The following is a 26,032-nucleotide window of genomic DNA, read 5'->3' as shown; positions in this document are numbered from 1 at the left end:
AATATCTACCCATATGGTTGCTGTGAAGATCAAGTGAAATAATGCATGCAACGTGTCAGGCCTATTGTCAGCACTTAATAGCCGTTTATTATTGCAGTATGAGGCTGGCACAGAAGCACAGAGGGAAGGCTGGCACAGAAGCACAGAGGGAAGGACCCAGACGAATTGGACATTAATTAGTGACCTTTAGCGAACCCCACAGGACTGCCCTTGGGGAATTCTTTGTTTTTCACATGTACTCTTGTGTTGGCTTCTGCCTGATTACTGAGTCATTTTTCCACTCAAAAATATTAGTGGTTCTCCCTGCCTCTCATATTCCTCTCTGGTCAGGCCTGGAGGGCTCCACACAGCGCGGCCCTCAGTCCATCCCGGCTGGGTCCCCGCTGCTCCTTGCGCCCGGCTCCCAGGCTGTGACCGCTCTTCACCCATCCCCTCGCCACCTCCCCAGACAAGCCTTTCCTTTACAACACGGGGCTTTCGTAATTCTCCACCTGAAATCACCCACTCCCTTCCTCTAACCATCTTGGAAGAATTGGGAAAATATATGGTTTGGGAGGAAAAAAGCGAGTCTTTTATTTTGAGGTTGAATTTGGCAATGAACGTCCCTTAAATGTGAGGTAACTTGGCAAAGCTCGCCAAGTTCGTTTCATGGTTAACCTTGCTCTGGCCCACTTGCTCACTGGCTTCCAAGCCAGTGATGTTGTTCCCATTAAAGATTAACTTGTAGCCTTGAAACTTCTCTGTCCTCAGGGGGCTGTGGGTAGGGAACTGCTATTCCCACCACAGCCAGCCGTGAGCCAGGAGTGGCGTGGCGACCCCTGGACACCGCTTTCCCCAAGTACTGGGAAAGGCTAATACCAGGTGTGTTGCTGCGTGTCTTCTGTGTGCTTGGAACTGGGGAGGGGGATGAGCTGGCAGGTGGGGCGAGAAGAAAGGCCAGAGATTTCGGTAGGCATCGGAGGTGCTCACTGTGAGTCTGTAAGGGAGAGTTGTGGCAGAAAAGGGTAACGTGGAGGCAGGTAGTAGGACACTGAAGGACCTGGCAAAGGGAGGCTTTGCTTCAAAGACACTACAGCTAGAGAAGGCTATGTCTAGAGAAGTTAAGTCTCAGAACCACCTGGAGGAGTATTTATTGGTGTCCTCAGGAAGGAAAATAGCTCGAAAGATGTCCACTTGCAAAAGATCTGGAAAATCTAAAAGGCACAGTTCCTGCCCTAGAAGATATGCTTTGTAACTTGATCACTGCTTCCTGGCCATGGGCAGAGGAAAACAGTGACACTGGGACTGCTTCTAAAAGGCAAAGAAGTTAATGTTTCTCAAACAATCGGGCTGGTGTAGTTTCTTTGGGGAATAAGCTTGCTTGGAACGAGGTACCAATTCCCTCCAATGTAGAGCCTCCCGAGACTGTGATTGAGTCAAGTTGAATCTATAGATCAATCTGGGAAGAACTTTCCCCAAACAGTGATCAAGACAGGGTGGTATTGGTAGAAAGAAAGCCAGACAGATCAATGGATTGTAACAGAGAGTCTGGAAACAGGATCAAGGGAGAAATTGCTTTTTGTGATTTTCTACCTCATAACAGGAAACAAAACTCCCAAAGTATTTACTCTTAATCATTAGGCTATTCTGCATTTTACAAGCTCCTTTGATTCTCACAAGATCTCTGTGAGCTAGACGGCCGTATTCTAATTTTATAGATAGATGGGAATTGGAGCTTGTCTAGAATAGACGGAGCGGAACATCATTTATGGGATACCCTTTGAGAAACAATGGGAATATTCCCAAATTCCTGGGTAACTCTCCCTAGAAAAGGAATTCTGTTATACTCTATATCATATCGACTAACAGAGAATCAGCTACTGAAATCTGTCTTCTCCTTCGACTGTGAGCTTCTTGAAGGTGGATGTTGATATCATCTGAGTTTTTAAAAATGTCTAGTGTTTAGCGTGATGCCTAAATATATTAGTGAGGTTAGGTTTGGCTATGCTGTAGTAGAGGATAAACTCTGAATTCTTAGTGGTTAAACAGGCAAATATTTATCTGTTGCTCACGCAAAGTCAGCTGATCTCCAAGGCCGCTCCTTTCCAAGTGGTGATTCAGGGATCCAGGCTGTCTTTATCCTACCGCTATGCCTCTGGTGGATACGGCCTCCGGAATGTTGTAACAGAAGAAAAGGAAGATAGAGGGTCACATATCAGCACTTAAATTCTTGGCCCCAGAATGAACACATGCCACTTCCACTCATAGCCCATTGACCAGAACGGGTCATATAAACCCTGCCTACCTGTAAGCAACCAGGAAACGTCAGGGAGCACGTGCTGAGCAGTGGCTGCCTCTGCCTTCCTGCCTGAGAGCATGTACTCAATAAGCCTCGTGAGATGAACTAATGAATAAATCCAATGCAGGGTTTAAATGATACCACCATGGAATTACTCAAATCTGGAAGCCACTGTCAACCTCCAGAGCCTCCCAGGAGAATGCCATCAACAAGAGAAATAATGCAAACGGTTCTACCATTTATGGATGGTCTAGTCTATATAAGGCACTGCTCTAGAAACGTTACACGGGTTATAGTGTTTAGTCCTCATGAAGGCCCTATGGGATAGGCATTAACTGTCTTCTTCCACGAATAGCTTGTTCATGGTGAGCAAGTAGCAGAGCTGAGTTTGAGCCCATGTTTGCCAAGTTACAAAGCTTATGAGACTCTGTCATCCTGACTGAATGGACTACCTCAGCTACTAACGTTTCATGGAGTAACGTTAACAGCTGAATGCAGTGGCCTTCAGAAATGCAATCTGGATAGACACCGTGGTGAGAGATGCTAGAGGAAGGCAGAGAGACGTCTGCTCCATCTCCGACCTGGTGTGGTCCATCCCCACTGCTCTGCCTTCTCATCCCTCTCCTGCTGCCTCCCAGCGGCTGCCACTCCTACACATAGCTGTGCCTATGAGACCTCAAGTCAGAAGTGAAAAGAGTAGAGTTCAGAGCTTGTTCTGACCCTTTGTGTAGTTTCTGACACTCTGCCCTTTCTGAGCAAATGAAGATGCAGGGCAACGATCTCCACACAGGACACCTTTCCCAGTGGCCTAGATTTTGTGGGAACTGACCAAGCTCACTTTATGCAGCTCTTCTGACCCTACAGAACAGAGACCTGAATGTATCCTAGCGAAACCACTAACAACCCGTACTGGCCAAGTAAAGAATATCTAGAGCAAGTCAGAGGGATTCCTGGTCAGGCCCTGCCAGTCTCATCATGTGGCTATAGATAATTCACTGGAACTCTCTGAGTTTTAATTTTTTCATATATAAAATGGGACTCTTGTACCTCTACTCTGTGATCGCCCTTTATCTCACTGGGTTATTATAAGCATCAAATGGGATAAAATATGGAAGAGTGCTTTGGAGACCATTAAGATTCATTTAAACTTGCCAGGGTATTTTTTATGACCAGCTAAATGACGAAGTTTTCTGATCAAGTTATGATTTTGTCAAGGGAAGGAAGCGAAGCTGCATCTGCCCAGGCCGTTTTCAATGCCAGCTCTCACCCTGCAAACCACACTTGGCTACATATATTTGCTTCTTTTCATGATGTTTAAGAGACAAGCTATGGTAGTCAGCCCGTCTGACTAGATGTGTGATGTTGGGCAAAGCATTTTAATCTCTCTGAACGTCAGGTTTTTCATCTGAAATGGGGATAATAATATTTGTGTTTGGGAATTACACATTAATGCACATGAAACAACTTACACAATGCGTGGCGCATCATGAAGCACTCCGTAAATGGTTGCAGTTTTATTGTCATTATTATTATTATTAAGGAGCCATCACGCTGTCTCCAAGGGTCTTTGTGTAACCAAATTATTCCACTGCTCAATAGAAGAAGAAAATTCCAATCTTCCCAAACACCCTATGAACCCTTGGGTCAGTGTCTCCCAGTTTGCCCTAAACGATCGCCAACACCCCACGGAAAGCACGCCATTCACAACGCAGCTGTGCTCCAAAACTGCAAACCTTGGAAGCCATTTGTTTGGAACTCAGCCCATATTTTCCCATAGAAAGAAGGCTAATAAAATAGTGGTTGGAGTCCTAGGTGACTGAAAATCCCTGCTTGATTTGCCAAGTAGCAGAAATTTGGCATATTTGCAATGAAAATGAGTGTAAAGTCATGTATTGTTAGTCTTAGGCTAAAACTGAAAACTAAGAAAATTGTGTAATAGTTTCTTTGGCGTTCATAAATGCTAACGATGAGGAAAAGAGGCTTAATTAGAGGAAGAAAGAGTTCAGTGGCAACGGAAGTAAATGGAATCTCAACGTGCCTCTGAGGATATTTTCAAAGGCTTTGGAGGTTCTTTACCCAAATCTAACGTGACTTCAAAACTTGTTTACTTTTTTGTTCTTAATCCAAGGGACTCTACAGCACTAATCTCATCCACGCGCGAGGGGGTTATTTTGGGTTTGCAAATGGAAAAGGGAAGGAGACAGGAGAGACTAGGGAAAGGGAAGAAGAGTGAGAAAGATTTCCTGAAAAAATCAACCAGTGGTTTGGAGAAATCAGCGAAAGAGGAAGAGGCATACATATGTCGGATGAGGGATTACCTGCTCGGCCAACAGGGAACCCAGGTTGGGTGAGAGCCCTCCTCCAAAAGGGAAATGGCGCCCTGACAGGCAGAGAAGCTCCGCTGAAGCCATCAGGTGGCGCCACAGGGCCAGAACAGCTGGTTAAAAAGGGAGCCTCGAGGCCGGTGAGGAAGAAAGAAGAAAGGCTGTGAGCTGCCAGCTATTTGGTGTTAGGAACCAGCCCAAATGATGGGCTAGTTTCCTGTTCTGTACTTTATCGCCACAAAGTGCTGAACGAGAATGCTAACGTGATCCATCTAAAGAGAGGTCTTTGCGTTTTTATGGGCAGGGGAAACACAGAATATGAGGGCCTGATGGACAACAGCCCAACCTTTCATTTCTGGTAGCTTCAAATCTGGTAGAGGGGCTTCCCTGGTGGCACAGTGGTTGGGAGTCCGCCTGCCGATGCAGGGGACGCGGGTTCGTGCCCCGGTCCGGGAGGATCCCACATGCCACGGAGCGGCTGGGCCCGTGGGCCATGGCCGCTGGGCCTGCGCGTCCGGAGCCTGTGCTCCGCAACGGGAGAGGCCACGACAGTGAGAGGCCCGTGTACCGCAAAAAAAAAAAAAAAGTCTGGTAGAGATTATTCCAAAATATATAAAACTTTTAGTTTTTCCAATGAGGAGCTGAGGTCCTGAGAGAGGAGGTCACTTGCCTCTGCTCATAGAGCTAAGTGTCAGTAACCTTCCCTGAAGCAGGCTGCCTCTCAGACCCTCACAAGCACTGGTCCACTGACTACACAAGCAAGAGCTTATTCTGTTCCTCCAGCTTCAGCCCTTTTCCCCGATATTGGCTAACCAAGCAGGATCAGAGAGAATAGAGGAGGCGTTAGAGTGATGAAATCCAGTGTAGATAAGTCTCTAGAAACCTTAGGTCTATGCTGAGAAGCTAATTCCCAAATAAGGAGAATCCAATTCCAGGTTATTTTGCGAGGCTAGTCAGAGAAATTCTGAGAGTCACATACTATGTCAGAAAGACACAACATGGAGACAGGAAACCCGGGTTCGTTTTTAAATTCTGCTTCAGTGTAAACTTGTGCATATCTATCCATCTCTCTAAAGTCGCTCTCAGCTCCATCAAGCACAACTGTTTAACTGTCTTCTCATCCTCGCCAGGCAGGATTGGCAGTCATTACGGCTTGTGGAGGTGGCACAGTGGGTCACTAATGACCTACTTAGGTCACGACAGCTCCAGAATGAACCTTAATATAAATGTGCCTCCCTCACATTTAAGGAGTTTAAAAACTCCTTAAACCGAGCTCCTAGAGTAAAACAAAGACATTCCCCACAGCTACTGCAGAATTGGTTCTGAAGAACCCACATGTACTGCTCTTCGTAGTAGAACGTGCCTACAGGTCACCAGGGGAGTTTTAATGCCTGGGAAGGAAAACGGGCTAATGAGAGTGGGTGGTGAGGCAGTGGCTGGAGAGGACAGATTATTAGTTCACAAAACAGAATAAATTGAAAACATGGCCATCATGTCCTGGAAGGGGCCCTGAGTCCTCAGTTCAGTGTGGGAGGGCTCAGGGAAAAGGCCAGAACTGATCCTGGGCTGATAGGACCCTGGGTCCGTTCTTGCGGCATTTGACTACTCGCGCCTGTCAGACCGACACTGGGCCCTCCGTCCCCTCATTCCTATACAGATGTCATCCTTAGTTCCTCAGACCACTCCAGTGTTAGGGACATTCCGGTCTCATCTTTACTCTGATATCTGACCTGATGTTCCTGGGAATCCAAGCCCTTTACTTTGACCTTGCTCGGGGGCTCCCTGGGGGCTCATCTGCCTCAGTCACGGGTGTTGTAGATTCCTGTCTTCCTGGTCCCAGCACTGCCTGTGGCTCCAGTAGCCCCAGGCCCCCTCCTTGCCCTGCCCCCATGCCTTCTACTACCAGGGCCTCCTCCTGCAGTAGCTTCTCCTGGGCCAATGCCACCGTTGCTATGGCGATGGCTCCAGGCTTTGCAGCCACTCTCCTTGAGATTGTCACCCACAAAGAGATTAAAGCACTTTCAGACAACCTTGAACAGGGTAATCTCTCAAACAGGGCCCCCAAAGTGTAGCCTTGGCATTATCTCTACCGCTCCATTGGGAAACTTGACATAAGTTCCCAGGGGACCAGGCCAAAGGGTCCTAAAGTAGACCAACCACCTGCCCCTGAGATTCCCCCTTGAATCTCAGTGACCTGCCCCATGATGTCCCCCTGAGATTTCTTACAGAATGCCTAGGTGTTTTTCATACAAGCGGAAGTGTTCCTAAAGTGACATCAACATGAATCATATGCGCCATATGAAACTTCAAAGGAAGACAGGTTGTTATCTAGACTAACTGCGTTTGATCAAACAGTAATACTGAAGAAAGCAAAATCCGCCTTGAAGTTCCAGCCAGCGCCAGTCTATGTCCCTCCCCCTTCCCTCACTCCAGGAAAACAATTTGAACTTCAGATCGTTAGCAACAGGTACCACTGAGTGCCCTTGCTCTTAGATTTTAGCTTCCTTATCACTGGTATACAAGTTGCACCTCATCATTTTTTACCCTAGACAAAAAGGCTAAACAGATTAAGTGAGCTAAGTTCCTGGTCAATGAGCAAGAGATTTTCATCCTTTTCTCCCCTTTCTCTTCCTCTCTCACAGTTGGAGTAGAAGATAAAAGAAGAAAAAATACTGGAATGGAGATCAAATAAAATGGGAATACAAAAAACACTTACACGTTAGACAACTTGCACCCTCCCTTTAATTTCTGGTGGCTTTAAAGCCTGTATGGATCAAACTGAAATACATAAAAACATATAGTGCTTAGTTTCACTCCCAAATAGGAAAAACTTTGAACAACACAGTTGTCCTTCCCTTTAGTTATAAGCCTTGTATTGGACTGCTAGTAAAAATAATGGGCTCAGGACTCTACTAGGCTTTAAATATGCTATGAAATATTAATAGACATTAATACAAATATTCATGCAACAATTATGTTGCATTTTTCTTTATGAAAAGGAAAAATGCGACATAATTGTATTTTCACCCTACAAAATTCTTTTTGTTTTTACGCTTTGGCCACGCCACATGTGGGGTCTTAGTTCCCCAACCAGGGATCGAACCCGTGCCCCTTGAAGTGGAAGGGTGGAGTCCTGATCACTGGACCACCAGGGAAATCCCTTTTTTTTTTTAATGCTAACTTTTTTTTTTTTTTGGCCTCACCACGTGGCATGTGGGATCTTAGTTACCTGACCAGGGATTGAACCCACGGCCTCTGCATTGAAAGCATGGAGTCCTAACCACTGGACCACCAGGGAAGTCCCTACAAAATTCTTTTAAATTCAATATAACAAGTAATTTAGGTGAACCAACTACTTTGGTCTGCACCATGAAATTGAAAATGGAGAATGTTTACCTTTAGAAGCTACCAGAAGATATGATTCTGAGCCTTCCTCTGTAATAATTTACTGCCTGATCTTTCACAAGTTATCTTGCTTCCTAGGCCCCGTTCTCTTCAAAGGCAAAATGGAAAGACTAATACCTTCTCTGTCTACTTCACAGGGAATCGAAAAGGAAATAGTAGGTGGAAGAGGAAATAGTAGATAGAAATTGATAAAACTGTGTTTGGTATATATATAAATATGCTGGGTTATTTATTTATTTCCAAGCAGCTTTCAGATGATATAATTCACCCTGTTCCAGGCATGTAATTATGAGTGAAGCTGTTTCATTTCCCTTGGATTAGAAATAAACATTGTTGAGTTTTGTGGGGGGTTTTGGTTTTTTTTTTTTTGTTTTCTTTGCGATACCCAGGCCTCTCACTGTTGTGGCCTCTCCCGTTGCGGAGCACAGGCTCCGGACGCGCAGGCTCAGCGGCCATGGCTCACGGGCCCAGCCGCTCGGCGGCATGTGGGATCTTCCCAGACCGGGGCACGAACCCGTGTCCCTTGCATCGGCAAGCAGACTCTCAACCACTGCGCCACCAGGGAAGCCCCCATTGTTGAGTTTTTATGCTAGAAATCTGCAGAAGAACATTTCTGTGAGTGTGTGATGTTTAGGATATGGGGATTTGTTGAGACATCGGGAGTTGAAACTGGATGGAATATTCTCATCGCACAAGGCAGAGGGATGACACACAGGGGAATGTTAAATTCAAGTTATGAATATTTATGAACAGCAACTCAGTGTCCCACACTGTCCTACTGCCTGGAGATGCAAGGTGTGCTGGGGCGGGGAGGGTCTCAGGTTCAGTGATTCACGAGGAAGACCTACAGGACACAGCGGAGAGTTGAGACTGTGATTTATTACAGTGAAAGAACGCAAAGCAAAACCAGCAAAGGGAAAATGCTCATGGGGCAAAATCTAGAGGAAACCAAGTATAAGCTCCCAAGAGTCCTCTCCCAGTAGAACTACACAGGATGCACTTAATTCCTCCAGCAATGAGTTGTGACAACACGTGTGAAATGTTGTCTACCAGGGAAGCTCATTTCAGAGCCTTGGTGCCCAAGGTTTTTTGCTGGGGGTTGGTCATATGGACATGCTCTGCCAAACCCATACCAAAATTCTAGACTCTCAGAGGGAAAGCAGATGTTCAGCATAGAGCACATTGTTTGTACAAATAGTTTAGACACAGAGAGACATTCTTATCAGAACATGGTGGGAACTCTCCTGAAATCCAAGGTCCCAGACTCCAGCCAAGGGCCAACCTTGTATGCAGGCCTTTTGAAGACTAGCATTCTCAGGCCTGCTATATTAACTCTTTTATGCACACAGAGGTTTAAATAACTGATTGCAATACAGTTGGATAATTACAATGATTAATTCGTTCGATTAAAGTTACTGAGCCTTTGAAGGGTCAGATAGGAATGAGATAAGTTAGACATTGTTGCTGTATTTTGTCAAACTCAACTCAGCACCTCAACTGCTCCCTGCCCACCCACTGACAAGGTGTGCTGCTATAAAAAGCTCTGTGGCTGTGCTCCAAAGTCCACCTCCCGGCCTCCTCTCAGAATCCATGGCGCATCCTGGGGGCTGTTTCTCGTCTGTCATATAACTTCTTTCTGCTTAGCCCTTTAGGTGGGTATTTGGGACTACTTTCCTGTATGACTTTACTAGATTCTGGCACAGCCATACCCCTACCAAGATTCCCAGCACCCCACATTTCATCTGGCCTCCTTGGCCCCCTCGTTCATTAGAGGAGCTGCCCCATTCGTATTTGAAGCCCTAGTCTAGTCCCTGGGGCTTATCCCTATTCCTCAGACAATAACCTGGAAATCACTCAGTTTCTACTCAGAGCCTTTGGCTAATTCTTACCCCATTGCCAACTGCTGGGAAGACACGCAGCACTGTGAACTACAGATTTCCTCACCCTTCCTAGAGGAATCCTCTTACACAGAAGCTCTACAAGCTGAGACTGACTGTTACCAGTGCCTTCAGCATCTCTGTAGCTACTGTGTTCCCTCTGCCCTTGTCCCTACTGGAAGGATGTACCCCACAACACTGCCCTCTTCCCTCTCTCAGGGGCAGTGGTAGCAGAAGCTCCAGGTTTACGGGATTCAGACTGGGATGGCAATGAATGGAGGGAGCATATGTTGTTTTCTTGGTCTCAAAATTAGCCATGTTGAATGACCCAACCAGGGAGTTGCAAAAGTCAGCCTCATCCCTGATACTCAGCTACAGCCCTGTATTCACACATCCGGAGATTCCTGAGAACTTCCAGGCATTAGTATCTGTTCAGACCCAGTTTTCTCACCCTGATGGATATCCTTCCAAAAGAGCACAAAAATATGAAATAAATCTCCGGTATGCTCAGGAAATGCTCATAGTGACCCAAAAGACAAGGAAAAGCCACAAAGAAATGAAGATGGTGAGCAGAAACCAGGTCCTGGAAGGCTGTGAATGCCATGCCATGGGCACTTGAAAGACATGAGCCATGATCAGACTTGCATTTTTAGAAAGATCCCGGGCAGCTGGAGGGAAACAAGATGGAGAGTGAATCTGAAGGCTAAGAGACAAAGATAAGAAATTTTTGTAATAATCTTATACGAGGTGGCAGGGCCTCACCTAGATCTGAGGCAGTGGGCCTAGAGATGAGGGGACAGACCTGAGGGATATTTAAAAGACCCAATAACCAGGATTGGGAGAGGGGCTTGGGACAGTGGAGGGGTGCAGCATGACTACCTGCTTTGGGGCTTGGAATCAGCATCTTTGGCAGCACCTCCTTTGAGATAAAGGTTACAGGGGGTTCATGTGGAATCCAAACAGCTTCATGCTGTAGTCCACCCTGCCGCCACCCTCTCCTCTATATCAGAAGTATTCTTATTGGGTTTTGTTTGGTCAGTTTTGGCTTTTCCTTTAAAGGTCCAGAAATGCCCTTGGTGTGTTTGACAGACTTTGAGGCCCATGCACGGGAGCAGCTGTCTAAGTCAACTTGGGATTTTATTGAAGGAGGAGCTGATGACTGCCTCACGCGGGATGACAACATCGCAGCATTTAAAAAGTCTGGTCTTCTGTATCCTTTCTATTGCTAAGCTAAGGTGTACTGGTTGAGAGCTCTTTGGAAGGTAGCAGTTCTGGTTTCTGTCTCCAAAGAAGATAGAGTACTCAAGACATAATAATGGGTTTCTGTTGTTGTTTGGGATTTGGGGGGATTTTCTTGGTGGGAGACAGGTGACTGAGGAGAGCATGGATGGAGAGACAATCTATCTCAGTGCCTCTGCAGAACTACCATAAGTGAGTCGCCTGAGTGCTGATCACGGCGGCTTTGCCCCTGACAAGATAGGACAAGAGTCCCAAGGTCTCCAGCCACCTGGGCAGGGAGGAGAAGCTGGCTGGGTAAACCTAAATCTCCTGAGCTCCTGAACTTCTGGCTTGGAGGCAGAACAGGAGAGAGGGCTCAAGGCTGGAGGAAATATGGAGACCCAAGGAGTCTTGGGGATGAAAGAAGATTGATTCAAGGGAGGAGAGTTGGGCGGCACAGCAGCGGGTAGAGCAGGGGTCAGTAAAGAGCAGCCTACAGGCCAGGTCGGGCCCATTGCCTGTTTTTGGATGGTGCACAAACTAAGGATGGGCTTTTTTTTTTTATTTTTAACTGCTTGAAAAAAATCAAAAGAAGAAGAATTGCAATATGTCGAATTATATGAAATCAGAATTTCAGTGTCCACAAGTAAGTTATTTTAGAACACAGCCATGCTCAGTCATCTACATATTGTCCATGGCTGCTTTGGCATTACGACAGCAGAGCTGAGTAATTGTGACAAAGACCGCATGGCACAAAGCTTAAAATATTTACCATCTGGCCCTTTACAGAAAATGTTTGCTGACCTCTGTGATACAGAGGTCAGGAGAAAACTGGAAAATGGGATACATGGTGAACACTATCTGTATTTTCATACTTGTTTAACACTATACTAGGCACTTCAATTGCTTTATCTCACTGTGTCTTCACAAGACTATTAGGAAAGTTGGATTATTATTCCCATTTCACAGATGAAGTAACTGAGGCTCCTACCCAAATTTGCAAAATTAGCATTTCCAGAAAAATCTTCCTCAGTTTACGTATAGAAATAATAATATGTTGTGGAAAATAAGCACTTTTGGACCCTGAAGCTAAGTATCTGTTCGACTTAAAAGTTCGTTTCATATAATTATTATTTGTTAATTTCCCTACCTTCTAAAGTAGTGTTTAAGTCAAATCTTCAAATGAATTAGCCTCTAGCAAAAAAAAAAAAAAAAAAAGTCGTGGTCATTCTCTGGGATTCTCTTTCTATGACCTTTTCTTGCTTTATAGAGATTTGTTTCCAACCTAAGAGGGAAGAGACTGGAACTCCGTCCTGCTTATTCCTTCCCTTTCTAGTCCTTGTTAAGATGGATCAATCAAAGCATCCAAGTGCCGACAGTCTGGTCAGGGAGGCACAGCTCCAAGACACAGTCCTCTGACGGAGAAAGGCAGGGAACAGCGTGGACCATATGTGTACCGGGAGTTCAGAGAAGGCGGGGTTAATGTGGAATAGGGGGTTGGGAGAGGCTTCCGGAGGAGCAGAGCCTCTAGCTTGTCTATGCTGCCTACTCAGCTACCAGCCAACTGACTCCGCCAGTGGTTTCTCGGGACCCAGTGTGGTCTAGATCTGTGTCAGGAATCCGGACACAGCGCTAAGCTGTGCCTCCGTGCTGGTGAGTCATCCCACCGATAGAAAATCTCTTTGTTGTCCAGCACAGAATCCGCCTCCGTCCCCGGTACCTGAAAGATGTGTCAAAGGTGGACACGCGGACCACAATCCAAGGGGAGGAGATCAGCACCCCCATTTGCATCGCACCCACGGGTTTCCACTGCCTTGCCTGGCCTGATGGAGAAATGAGCACAGCCAGAGGTGTGAACCCAGCCCACCTTGAGGCTCCCTTCCCAAGGGCCTTAAAGTGTGCAGAGGTGTCCTTCAGAGCAGGGGCAAACAGCTCCAGAATTTCTCTAGAGAAGGGGCTTAGGGACAGCAATCTGGTTGGAATTAAGGGTAGGAAAATGAATGCTTAAAGCTACATTTGCATAACATTTCACCTAAGATTGAGAAAATACCAATTTTCCATTATAAAGAATGGTTGGGGGGGAGGGAGCTACAGGTGAATAGGAGGTGAAAATCCCACCAAGCCATCCCAAGGAAGAGGGGCACTGACTGGCCCCTCTGACACAGCATCTGGGGGGAAAGGGCTGCTCAGTGTGGCCCCAAGGGTAGGGCTCTCTTTGAACCCTCATGGGCCAGGGCTGGGACTGAACGGTGTGCCTCTGAATTTAAGATGAGGAGAAAGTCATGACGTTAAGCCCTAACACAAGGCCCTGGCAGGTGCTCTTGTCCAAATGTTCCATTTCCCTTCTCCTCCGTTGACTTGATCATCTTATTTGACAAAAAGTTTTTCACTGGGTTTTGTTTCCTTCCTAGTACCCCTGAGTTCTCTTCCCTCATCTGCCACCACTAAAAAATAAGAAGAGAAGAGAAGGAAAGGAGAGGAGAGGAGAAAGGAAGGGCAGGGGGTAAAAATATTCCTGTGACTCATTTGTAATCTTCACCCGAAGCCAAATCTGTTTTTGCTCAACTTGCCCATGGCTTCCCTGGGGTCTTTTCCTTTGACTCATGGAAGCAATGAATCCATGGATTCTAGAGCTGAAAGTGACATCCATCAGGTTAGGAACCAAATTTGGCTAAGTTGAAATATGAATACCCTGTATGAATATGACTGCTTTACAAAATCTTCATGGTTGAGTGTGCTGTGTTGTTTTGGGGGTGGAGCAGGAGAATGGGGTACCTCCTGTTGACAAGAGGAATTGAAAATATTCATTGTGATTAGGTCAAATTCTCTGCTCATGGGTTGTAGGATGGTAGTGACATTAACCTGTTGGGGAATCCCCTGAAAATGATTAAAGTGAGAAATGAGAAAGATGCGATCAGCACATCATTGTCACCGTCGTCATCATCCTCATTATCCCTAGTATTTGTATAGTACCTCACTTCATAATTTAAAAAAATGCTTCCATAGCTAGTATCTTATTTAATCTTGCAACAACCCTATAAGAGAGGTATTATTATCCCCCACCCCGCCCTTTTACAGATAAAGAAAATGAGACTCAAGGCCACACAGCTAAGAAGTGGTAGAACTCACATTCTTCTAACTCCAGATAGCATGTTTTTTCTGCTGCAAAGCTCATCCCTCTCCATTGGAATTACGTTTTCTCATCCTTTGCCTTCTTTAATTCCCTTCTGCTTCATTGATGAGTTCACAAGAAGCCCATTTCCTATCTGAAAGCCGCAACATCTTCAAATCGTTCTGGGGACTCAACGTCATCTCTAGCCTGAAATATTTTAATATGCAACACAGAGTTTGTTAGACAGGTTATACAGAGGAGGACCCAGACAATCTGATCAAACACGTGCAATGCCTGCCTGCCTGACAGGGAAGCAGAATGAAGTCAAGCTTTATCTTCACTCACAGGGCAAGCTGGCCAGAGGCAACACAGACTCCTAGGGCATCTCACCCCAGTTCAGAATGCCTCTGCCCTCCAACCTGAGTTGTGTCCTTTGCTTTGCAGCTGCGCAAGCAGCCGGTATCTGCTACATCACCAGCACGTATGCCAGCTGTAGCCTTGAAGACATTGTTGCCACTGCCCCCGGGGGCCTGCGATGGTTCCAACTGTACGTGCACCCAAACAGGCAGCTAAACAAACAGCTGATCCAAAAGGTAGAATCCCTGGGTTTCAAAGCTCTGGTAATCACTGTGGATGTACCCAAAATTGGCAACAGACGACACAACATTACAAACCAAGTGAACTTGACGAAGAACTTACTGCTAAAAGATCTCGGATCACCTGAGAAGGTAGGAAAGATACCAGAGCCAAGCGGGCAGGTGTTACAGGAGGTAGATTTCCATCCCTCTTTCCTCTTTTCTTTCTTTCCTCAAGAAGTCATTGGGTACCTGTTCTGTGCCAGGCACTAGGGATGCAGCAGTTCAAGAAGCAGATGTGGTTCCTGCTGCCCGGAACTTCCAGACAAGCAGAATATAAGACAAAATGTTCTTTCCCATCCCTGGCAGCCCAGAAATGTTCTGGGCAGGGCTGGGTTCTGGGAAGTAGGAGAGCTAGGGAGAGGATTTTTTCATGAAATAGGAGAGCAAACTACAAAGTTCTTCCAACATTTTCTACTTTATGCCACATTTAGAAAATGCTCAGTCTGGATGGCATACTTAGATAAATTGACTATCTGAAGAGGATGCTCATACCCAAGGTGAATGGCCCATGGTGTGTAGTCAGCCCGAGCCCCACCCTCCTCCCTTGAAAACTGGGGAGGAAATATCTCTGCACACCTAGAACTCATCCACGGGGCACCAGAGTGCTACAGCACACTTGTTTAGACAAGGTGACTACAAAGGGCACTTCTCCCATTAAAATCCTGTAGTCCAATGGGATGGAGTGCCCCAGAGAGAGAAAGCCATGGTAAAGTTGGAATCCCTTGGCTACATTAGAGGTAGTGATATCAGCCTTTTCAGCCAACGGGCAGCTCTGATACCCAGCCAAGTGACTCAACAGTTCTACTCATTAACCACAAATTGGCCTTGAGGTTTTCTGGAATCTTAGATTCCAGGGACACATTGGGATCTATAGATATTTGACTCACATGGTGAGCCAAGATAAATATTGGATAATATCTGACTTAAGATTGTTGAAGTATTGCTTAGTTCTTGTTACCCTGTGCATATCTCAATCATAACACATCGCAATGGCCTATAAATGTTTTTGCTTATCTATCTCACTTACTAAACTCTGAGGTGTTTGTTGTTTTTTTTTTTAAGTGAGGACTGTGTCTTATTTGTCTTTATGTGCCCAGATCTTGGCATACTTATTGAGCAGGGACACAAGTAATGGTTAATGAATAAGCAATGGAAGTAAAAGTCTTTTACACAAATTTTGTTAGGAAAAGGAGCTAGAAGAAGTGTTGGGTTTTGTGGGCCCTCTTTTCAAGCTTTTGGTGGCTCTCCAAATGTGTCCCATCTTTGGAATGGGAGTCTTGAAGGAGTTCAGGACTAAAGTTCTCTTTTATTCCCCCACAGGGAAATTTAATGCCTTATCTCCAGATGTCCCCCATTGACTCATCCATCTGCTGGGATGATCTCTCCTGGTTTCAGAGCATGACTCGATTGCCCATCATCCTTAAGGGGATCTTGACAAAAGAGGATGCAGAGTTAGCTGTGAAGCACAATGTCCATGGCATCATTGTTTCCAACCATGGTGGGAGGCAGCTTGATGAGGTTCCTGCTTCTGTAAGTAGGATGACTTCAGCCTGGGTGTGTTTGTGAGTGCTCTGTTGTGTGTGTGTATATGTGTGTCCACAGCAAGGTACTCTGTGCAATTTGGTGCACATTCCCCTCCCCCTAACCACCTGTGCTCATATCTACCTGCGAATTGTTAAGGACTTCGAATCATTAATAATAGCCTAGTGTGTGCCAGGCTATTTTTACAAACTCAACGTATGTCATCTCTAAATCTCAAAACAGTCCTGCAAGATGGGCATTAGTATCCATATTTTACAGATGAGGATACTAGAGTTTAGAGATGTTAAGTAACTTGTCTGAATTCACACAGTAAGTGTTTAAGGTGAAATCTGATAGAAGAGTTGTTCCCAAGGCATGGAGGTCTCCTGCCTTCTGGAAGAAGCATTCAGCTGGAAGCTTGCCTGTCTGCATGGATTGGAACCTCATCTTTTCTCATATGACACATCCCAGGAAGAAACAGTGCCTAACTGAAGCTAATAAATAACTGTCTTTCACAGTGAAACTTAAAAATGCCCTATGAATCCTTTGCTAAAAATCTGGGACAGTCTAATTTTTCCCCTAACTTATGAATTTGTCCCTTATAGATGGAGTTTGGGGAAAGAAAAAGAAAAGGAGGGAGGAAGGGGAAGAACTTTTTAAGGGAGTTAATTGTTAATTTATTTTCTTTTTTTAAAAATTATTAAAAAAATTTTTTTAATTCTTTTTTTTTGGCTGTTTTGGGTCTTTGTTGCTGCATGCAGGCTTTCTCTAGTTGTAGCAAGGGGGGCTACTCTTCATTGCGGTGCACGGGCTTCTCACTGCTGTGACTTCTCTTGTTGCAGAGCACAGGCACTAGGTACACAGGCTCAGTAGTCGTGGCTTGCAGGCTATAGAGCACAGGCTCAGTAGTTGTGGCACACAGGCTTAGTTGCTTCTCAGCATGTGGGATCTTCCCGGACCAGGGATTGAACCTGTGTTCCTTGCATGGGCAGGCAAGTTCTTAACCACTGTGCCACCGGGGAAGTCCAATTGTTAATTTATTTTCATGGAGATTTATAGCTTATATTTTTCAAGAGATTCTTCTATTGCCACTTGACCCATTTTGAGAAAGGGAAGTGGGTTTTTTTCCTCTAAAGTCTTTTTTGGCCTTGTTATTATATAAGTAAGACATGTTCACCACAAGTAAACTATAAAATATACATAAGCAAAAAGAATAAGATAAAAAGCACTATCATACTGACAACAGTTTGGTAATCAACTTAATGTGGCCATAACATTTTAGGTTTGAAAACTATACATGATATTATGCAATTTTCTTCTTTCCATGTATTAATATATCGAACTCATTTTATTTCAGTAGATATGCTTTCTTGGTTTTTTTTGTTTTTGTTTTTGTTTTTTTGTGGTACACGGGCCTCTCACTGTTGTGGCCCTTCCCGTTGCGGAGCACAGGCTCTGGACGCGCAGGCTCAGCGGCCATGGCTCACGGGCCCAGCCACTCCGCGGCATGTGGGATCCTCTGGGACCGGGGCATGAACGCGTGTCCCCTGCATCGGCAGGCGGACCCTCAACCACTGCGCCACCAGGGAAGCCCGCTTTCTTGTTTTTAATGTTGTGTAATATGAATAGACAATTTATATGACCAGCTTCCTATGGTTGAACATCTGGATTGCTTCCAAGCATTCACTATTTTAAACAACACATCAGTGACCATCCTTAAATCTTTAGCACATATTCAATTACTTCTTTAAAAAAAATTCCAGGAAATAGAAAAGCTACATCAGCCAGTTTGTACATTTCAAGGCTTGTGAAGCTTGGGGGTTTCAAGTACCAATCACTGGTCTTCTCCTCTCCACCGGGCTCTACCTGATAGCAAACAGGCATACGGAATGATGGAGAGCAAGGGGCACACTTTACCATGACTCTCCGTAAGAGCTGAACTGCAGGGAACGGTCAGGCCTCCTACTTTCCATCCCAACTCTTGACCTAAGACCTTAGAAGAACACAGGTCTTCAGAACACACGCTGAGCTCTCTCACCCAACTCCTGCAAGGATGCCCACAAAGCTATCTCTCACACACCTCGTAACTGACAGAATAGAGGATGCAAAAGAGCTTAGCAGGTCCTGAGCTGTCCCAACTGTGCTGACAATAGGAGGAGAAAGCAAAGAGGCCCTCACCAACTAGCAGCAAACAGGGTAGAGTATTGACTTTTGAGAAAATGCTAATAAAATATAATACAATCGGCTTTCCCTCACTAATCAGTTTAGCTAGTCTTGCCCCCTTGGGGAGGACTGAGTAAGGAGTGGGAAAAAGTGGCCGACTAATTTTCCCACTGCACTTCCTCAATAGAGAATGAGTGTTGGCAAAGGCAGGCGCCAGAACAAGAAGAATTTCTCCTGCCCCATTACGTTGATCAGCATGTTGTTCTCCCAAGCCATCTGACCTAACAACCAAACCCAAGGTCAACCAGGGACAGCACCAAGATTAGTGTGAGGCTAGTGGGAAACCCACCCTTGGCTCAAAATTTTAGAAGGTGCCAGAAAAACTGAGTAAGGTATATAATAGTTTCATACACTCTTTGAAAAACTGAAATTTAATGCAAAAAATCTGTGGTGAACAAAATATCAACATTTTTAATAAAGACATGATCCGTCCCTGCACTTGCATAACACTGCCTCACTCATCTCACTGTAATCCTGGCCCTGGTTCCAATAAAACTTTATTTATCAAAACAAGCCCCCAGCTCACAGGTCAAAGTTTGCCCTTTGATTTTTTAAAATTTTGTCTTCAAATATTATTTATATTTTTGGCACCCCTCAAATTTTGTGCTGGGGTTAATTTCCTCAGTCTTCTCAACCCAGTCCCCTCCTTGTGAGGGATGTGACTCTCTGAGCGAAGTTCCATCTCTATAAGATTCCATATCTAACAGCCCTGTACGTCCTCCTGGAACCAGGGAAAAGGATCAGCCAGGTTTTATCACCAGAAGGCTCCAATGAATGCCCTGTTGTGGATTATCAAAAATTAACTCTCAAACCACACTGAACCCTAGGCTGAAATTCACTCCCTATTCTGTTTCTCAAATTACTGTCAGCTCCGTTGTGCACTATGGCTCACTAGAAGAGTCCTTGCACAAGTATATTTATTCATTTCTCGCAATATTTGTAGAAATAGTTTGTAGAAATATTCCAAATAATACCATGGCGGGACTGTAAAAATACCCCTTATTTGGATATGAATTCCCTCCAGTCTTTACATGTAAGTCACGACGTATTCAATTCTCCTCCACTTGTAACTTAAAGTACAAAGTTCTTTCCTCCCTGATTTCATACTCTGCTCAGTCTCAGCGAAGGATCTTGTTCAGGTAGAATTCCAATTGATGCCTTTGGCAGCACAAGTCCTCTTAGGGGCCCAGTTTCTACTTCTCCTCTCTGGTCATTCCTCAGTGAGGCACAGAACAGGAGCCCCCGAGGCAGTTCCAGAACCTTTTCCTCCAGGACCCTCCTCCTAGACTCTGCAGCCACTCTTCCTTATAGACTTGGAGGAACACAGCTTGGTCTGCGGCACCTTAGGTGCACAAGGCCTGTTGACCAAAGATCATGGAATGAAAGAGATAAGGTGAGAGAAAAGGTCCAGCGGAGCAACCAGGCCAGAGTGATCAGCTGTTTCTATTTTGTCTTTCGAAGTCTTCAACCCTAGTTTTACAATGTTCCTGCTGCATACCTATCCCATGTCTCAGGTAACCCCCAAAGGAGTCAGGAACAAGTTGCTCAAATGTGGTGTATTAGGAATGATGTACAGCGCAGTTACACTGAACAGGCTGTGGTCCAGACGCTAGGGTCATGGCCGATCACACTTGTTTCGCCAAAAAGACTTAGGGCCTTAGCAATGGAAAGCATTTCTAGCTGTGCCGCCTTAGAAACAGAAAAAGTGGAAGAAAATCAAAAGTCAAAATGTTATTTAAAAAGAAGAGCATTAAAGTGAACACCACAAATGGAAAATGTCCCCTAGGGGATGTGAAGAGGAACAAAAATGTTTCTGCTCTGTCTCTGTTGGAGCAGAAAATGGCAGAACGGGGAGCCTGCAGAAAGTCCCTGGACCTTGGGAATGTGGCTGCACTGCTTTGATAGGCACCTGCAGCCTCAAGCACGGGAGGGGAGGAAAAGTTAGGCATCGCCCCCGCTTGGACCTCCTGGTACCAGCCCATGCTGAGGGGGCACTGCTGTCCCCTGACACCCTGAGAGTCAAAAGGGAAATCCCTTGACCCACACTTGTCTGTCCTTTTCAGATCGATGCCTTGACAGAAGTGGTGGCTGCTGTGAAAGGGAAAATTGAAGTGTACCTGGATGGTGGCATCCGAACCGGCAATGATGTGCTGAAAGCTCTGGCCCTCGGGGCTAAATGCGTTTTTCTGGGGAGACCCATCCTATGGGGTCTTGCCTACAAGGTGAGAGTGGCAAAGTGAAAACCATCCGGAAGGTACCACGCTTCTCATTCGTTTCCATGCATTTCTGTTGTTTAACCCCCAAGTTTGGCCGTTTGTTGGAAGGTGCCACAGATCCTAAAGGACAGTGACTCCTCTCCAGCTCCACCATGCTTCCTCGGCAGCATGTTGCCCATTTTCAAGAGCTGTCACCCTACATTTTCCTCTTTGCTTTCCATTATTCCCAACATAGTTCTAATTTCACAGGTAGCCCCATCCTCCCCAGCACAGCTCTGAGCTCACCTAGAATTTATACTCAGCACATAGTCAGAATGTTCCTTCATGCCTCTTTTTGTCTCTCCTTTTCTCTCTCTCTCTCTCTCTGTCTTGGGAGCAGGGTGAACATGGTGTTGAGGAAGTTTTGAACATTTTAAAAAATGAATTCCACACTTCCATGACCCTGACAGGTAAGTTTTTACAATTCTTTTCCTGATTCAGAACTGAAAACAGGCCGTCTAAAGAACAGGAGCAGTGGCCCTTCTAGCTCGCCTTTCCCAGACCGAGTGACTGCCCAAAGGAAAGAACAGGGAGGAAATGTGCCAGACAAAGATTAAGCACGAACTCAAAATGTGATACATCTACTACAAAATCAAATGCAATTTCAGATTTGGGGAAAAAGGGTCCCGTTTTACTCTAGCCTGCTCAGATCCTATCAGGCTTGTCAGATGTGGTTCTGTGTGTCATCTTTTAAGTAATATTCATGGGCTGTGAAGAGTAGAGAAATTATGTCATAGGGGAAGCATGGAGGAGCTGGGGAGATAGAAACAAACAGGAGGACAGAATGGGGAGAAGGAGACGCATCATCCTGCATAACCACAGACAGCAAGACAAGCATGAATGTCTCGAAGTTACAGGTAGGCTATTTCAGTCAAAAATTAGATGACTGTAAAGCAGTGCTCATAAAAACATATGTGCTGGGCTTCCCTGGTGGTGCAGTGATTGAGAGTCCGCCTGCCAATGCAGGGGACGCAGGTTCGTGCCCCGGTCCGGGAAGATCCCACATGCCGCGGAGCGGCTGGGCCCGTGAGCCATGGCCGCTGAGCCTGCGCGTCCGGCGCCTGTGCTCCGCAACGGGAGAGGCCACAACAGTGAGAGGCCCGTGTACCGCAAAAACAAAACAAAACAAAACAAAATAACATACGTGTTTAGCAAAGCCTGGAATCCCAGAGAGTAAAATAGTGGCTCTCAACTAATGATGGTAACTTCTCTCTTCAGGGGCGTTTTGTTCGGGGGGTCAGTTTATTTTTTTCTCATCGGCACAATGATACAGGGTGGGTACTGGAGGTATTTAGTGCTCAAAGACCAGAAATGCTAAGTATCCTAAAATGCTTGGAGCTGTCTCACAGAAAAGAATTGTCCCGCCCAAACGCCAATGGCCAATAGCTCTGTCTTCGACAGTCTGCTATAGATGGTAATCAATTGCAATGTGAGAGACAGACAAGACGACCCCCAATAAGACCTCCACCCATGCCTCAATTCTAAAATATGGTGATAACAGAAACCTCCTCCAGAAGTAAGGAAATAATGAATCGAGAGCTCTGAAGTGGAGTCAAGACTGCTTCCACACCATTAACTTATTTCTGTAGATGATGTGACTGAGCACCTGACATGTGCTAGGCACAAGGCAAGACGTCCAGGTCTTTTCAAGTCTGGTTTTGATCTGATATTTAGACAAGTATCTTGTACTCAGCGTCCAAGTTGCATGGTGTCCACTGGGGCTGCAGACTCACCCTTTTGGGCTTGAGTAGTACAAGCTAGAAAACTTAGATCGGCATTAATGCCAGCACCAGCCCCTTTCCACTTAGCAGTTTAAAAGAAAAAAAGGGAACTGGATTAAGGCGTCAAGGACCGGGACTGTCCATTTTGGGCCAAAGCCTATGAAGATAAGGCAATAAATGACCCAAGTCGCTCCCATGAGGGAGGGGAGAACACAAGTGTGAACAAATATCGTATTGGTGTGTTTTGCCCCTCGGGGGTGGGGGGGTTTGTGGGGAGAGGGATGGGAAGACCTATGGTTTCTGCAGATTCCAGGAGATTGAGGTGACTTCTCCTGCTCCCCCAAATATTTTCTCCTGTCCTTGTGAAATGATATCTGAACTTCTTTAACAGAAGCCTATTGGGGGAATTCACAATAACAAAGCTTTTTTATTCCACCAAAAGTTTATACTTAACAACCATTGGGGGTGGAAATGGTGGCTGGAAAATCTTTTTCTGAAATAGAGCATGGAGAGCACCCTTTTTTAAAGGGGGCAGGAAAAAAAGAAGGAAAAACCAGGATTATGAACACTTTTATGCCTGACTTTTTATATTTCTTTCCTTCTAATTGTTCTACAGTGAGAATGTATTGTTTTAAATGTATAGAAAAATTACTAATCAACAACCAAATGTGGGGCGGAGAGGAGAGTTTGGGGAGGAAGAGGAAGAATAGAAAACCTAGGCCGACGGCCATCCCTCGGCATCCTCTGTGTGTGTCGCTCCCCCAGGAAAGACACCCCACAGTCTAGTCCCCGGGGAGAGGGGGTCTCAGCTGAAGGGGGCGCTGTGTTTTTGGTGGAACTCACTAAAGTGCGAAATCATGATGTGAAACCCCAGAGATTCTGTCACCCCTTAGCTTTTCCCTGCACATTGCATCTCAGATGCCTTAACACAAACCTGGCACCCAGGAGGTGATCAGTCAATATGACTACTCTTCCCTAATTCCCCTAGAAATGTGTGATATTCTCCCCTTATAACCCTGAGACATCACAGACCTGGGAGGAGAACACTATTTGCACTACGGTTGAAAGCAAAAGAAGTTTAAAATTAACGTTTTTCTAACTGTGAGACCAGTTGCTGAAATTATATTTATAGAAAGGGTAAAACTGTGATTTGTCTTAAAAAACAAAAATGTGCACATATAAATCATATCAGCACAAGCCTGCACACACCTTACTCAGTTCTCATCCCTTGTAAGGCGAGGGGGCTAAATCAGAAGAGTATATGAATCTTCTTCAGATTTATTGCTGGGAATTAACCACTTTGCTTTAATTTAGCCAAAGCTTTTTAGTGTGAATATCCACATAATTTACAGTAATGAAAAAGCAGGAATACATTGTAATTATGCATTCACTCTTAAACTTTTACTGAACCTCTACCAAGAGTAAGGCAATGTCCCTGGTACCTTGTGGGACCCTGACCCATTCTGATGAGTTTACACTGATAAGTATAACAAGTACACAGATATCACCAGGGCTTAGATGTGAACAGATACTTCACATCTCAAAATGGAATCGCAACACTTTGATGCAACTACTGAGACATTTTCCCATAATTTAAATATTTATTTCTACTACAATATATAAGCAGAGATTATATATTGGCATCTCTGTGCTCCTTGAGGAGGTCTGCCTGCTCTGACGCTGCACTATTCTGTCTGCCCTGTGGAAACCCAGAGCTCTCAAACTCATTGTCAGTTCTGACGAGAGCACCTCTGGCTCTGAATTCCTGCTTCTGCTGACTTAATTCATTTTACGGGTTATTTATGTATTGCACACCTGCTGTTTCTGTCCCTTATAATCCACGCGGGCATGAAGCTCAACCATTTCCTCCGCTTCCATTTTTGGGAAAAGACCCTCTCATTAGTTATACTTTTGTGAGTAATACAATTTGCTAGTTAGGTTTTGGGAGGTGACGGTACATACACCACAGATGGGGAAAGAACTTCAAGTGAGACGTTATACATCCTCTTATCACCAGTGATGTCTCACTGTCTTCTGCGCCTACAGTTCTCCAGCTCGTGTTCTCACTTTCTCCCTTCTCTCTTGACATTTGTCTGGAGTCACTGTCTCCAGTCCCTGTGTCTCATCTCAGCGACAGTCCCAGTTTTGCATTTTAATGAAGCTCCTCCACCGAAGACGGGTGTTGCGTTTTACAAAACTTTTTCTTAGAAGGCAGTTGTATGAAACACTCGCCCTATCTTGTCTGCTTTCCCTGAGTCATATGCCTCCCTGACAGATACTTCCTGTGTCCTGAAGCCTTATCACGATGGAGATAAAGGTCAAGTGTATCCACTGCACAAAAAGTGATTTTTCAAAAGGCCGAAATATGGTTTTTACGTTTTTGCCATGCCGTTTGGACATGGCTGTTTTAAAAGAAGACACAGGCACAGGCTCACGAAATAATTCCCAGTGCAATCAGAATTAGATGATTACATAACATTTAATCAGGGTGAGCACAAGGGTCAAGTCAAGCTTGTTCCCACTAGACCATCTCTTCCCCACAGTGGGGTAGGTGACTGGGGTTTTAGAGAAATGAGCTTTTTAACTACATGGTTCTTTTAGGCTGCCGGTCGGTTGCCGAGATCAGTCGGGACCTGATCCAGTTCTCCAGGATGTAGAGAAAGAGAGTGAAGGGACTGACTGCTGAGTTCGCCCACAGGAAGGAGACAAAATCTTAATAGGGTGTGTGATGCCATCCTGCCTCAGTCCCATCCTGTCCACAGGCTCATCCCCTGCACCCTCAACCACTCCACCCCCAATCCCTCATATTCCTCAAATGTGCCGATGCTCTTCTTTGCCTCACTGCCTTGTATATGCTGTTCTCTTGCCTAAAATCCTCCTCTGAAAGAAGACTTCTTAAAAGGGCAGTTCAATAATGACTGAAGTAGCTAGTGGATTAAAATTTTTGAATATACTATGTTTCTATGAAACAGCTATGTAAATATGCACTCTAGACAGAAGAGCTATACATATAAAATATTCCCCAACAAAAATTATACTCCTATCTGTAGATAATAGGGAAATAATATAGTTAAAAGCATAGGCTTTGGAGTCATACAGACATAGGATTGACAGGACTGTGACTTGGGAAAGTTTTCTGATCTCTCTGTTCTTCCATGTCCTTGTCTATAAAATGGGGATTATACTACCTAGCTCGCTAGGACGGGAGAAAGATTGAGATAATGTATGTAAAGTTCAGAGTTCTAGTGTGTTTAAGAAATAGCAGCTTTGGGACTTCCCTGGTGGCACAGTGGTTAAGAATCCACCTGCCAACGCAGGGGACACAGGTTCGATCCCTGGTCCTGAAAGATCCCACATGCTGCAGAGCAACTAAGCCCGTGTGCCACAACTACTGAGCCTGCTCTCTAGAGCCTGTGAGCCACAACTACTGAGCCCGCGTGCCACAACTACTGAGCCCGCG

General features: G+C 45.3%; 1 protein-coding gene across 5 annotated transcripts; it reads left to right on the top strand.

Moving 5' to 3' along the window:
* Positions 1 to 735: 735 nt before the first annotated feature.
* On the top strand, positions 736 to 26,032 carry HAO2 (hydroxyacid oxidase 2). 5 transcript variants are annotated; one of them, XR_003794477.1, is made up of 8 exons: positions 756 to 861; positions 10,944 to 11,082; positions 12,801 to 12,952; positions 14,659 to 14,942; positions 16,173 to 16,382; positions 20,660 to 20,818; positions 21,192 to 25,060; positions 25,174 to 26,032. XR_003794477.1 is itself a non-coding variant. In XM_029229044.1 (8 exons), exons 2-8 carry the CDS (start codon positions 10,952 to 10,954, stop codon positions 25,227 to 25,229), a joined length of 1,062 nt encoding a protein of 353 aa, XP_029084877.1. In that variant the 5' UTR covers positions 756 to 861; positions 10,944 to 10,951; the 3' UTR covers positions 25,230 to 26,032. The 5 variants fall into 5 exon arrangements, 4 of the variants coding, with proteins under 4 accessions (XP_029084879.1, XP_029084877.1, XP_029084878.1 ...); XM_029229044.1 differs by having other exon boundaries at positions 21,192 to 21,261; XM_029229045.1 differs by having other exon boundaries at positions 21,192 to 21,261; positions 25,890 to 25,961.

This window comes from Monodon monoceros, unplaced genomic scaffold, assembly GCF_005190385.1.
Source record: "Monodon monoceros isolate NGI ecotype Baffin Bay Population unplaced genomic scaffold, NGI_Narwhal_1 Super_Scaffold_18, whole genome shotgun sequence".
Taxonomy (NCBI): Eukaryota; Metazoa; Chordata; class Mammalia; order Artiodactyla; family Monodontidae; genus Monodon; species Monodon monoceros.
The sequence above is the reverse complement of the archived record's forward strand: the minus strand, read 5'-3'. Positions and strand labels throughout refer to the sequence as shown.

Excerpts from the sequence above, each read along its gene's own strand:
- HAO2 (XM_029229044.1), top strand. The coding sequence starts at position 10,952 with ATGCCCTTGGTGTGTTTGACAGACTTTGAGGCCCATGCACGGGAGCAG. Across the intron at positions 11,083-12,800 it reads AACATCGCAGCATTTAAAAA|AATCCGCCTCCGTCCCCGGT; the intron begins GTCTGGTCTTCT and ends TGTCCAGCACAG. Across the intron at positions 16,383-20,659 it reads TTGATGAGGTTCCTGCTTCT|ATCGATGCCTTGACAGAAGT; the intron begins GTAAGTAGGATG and ends TGTCCTTTTCAG.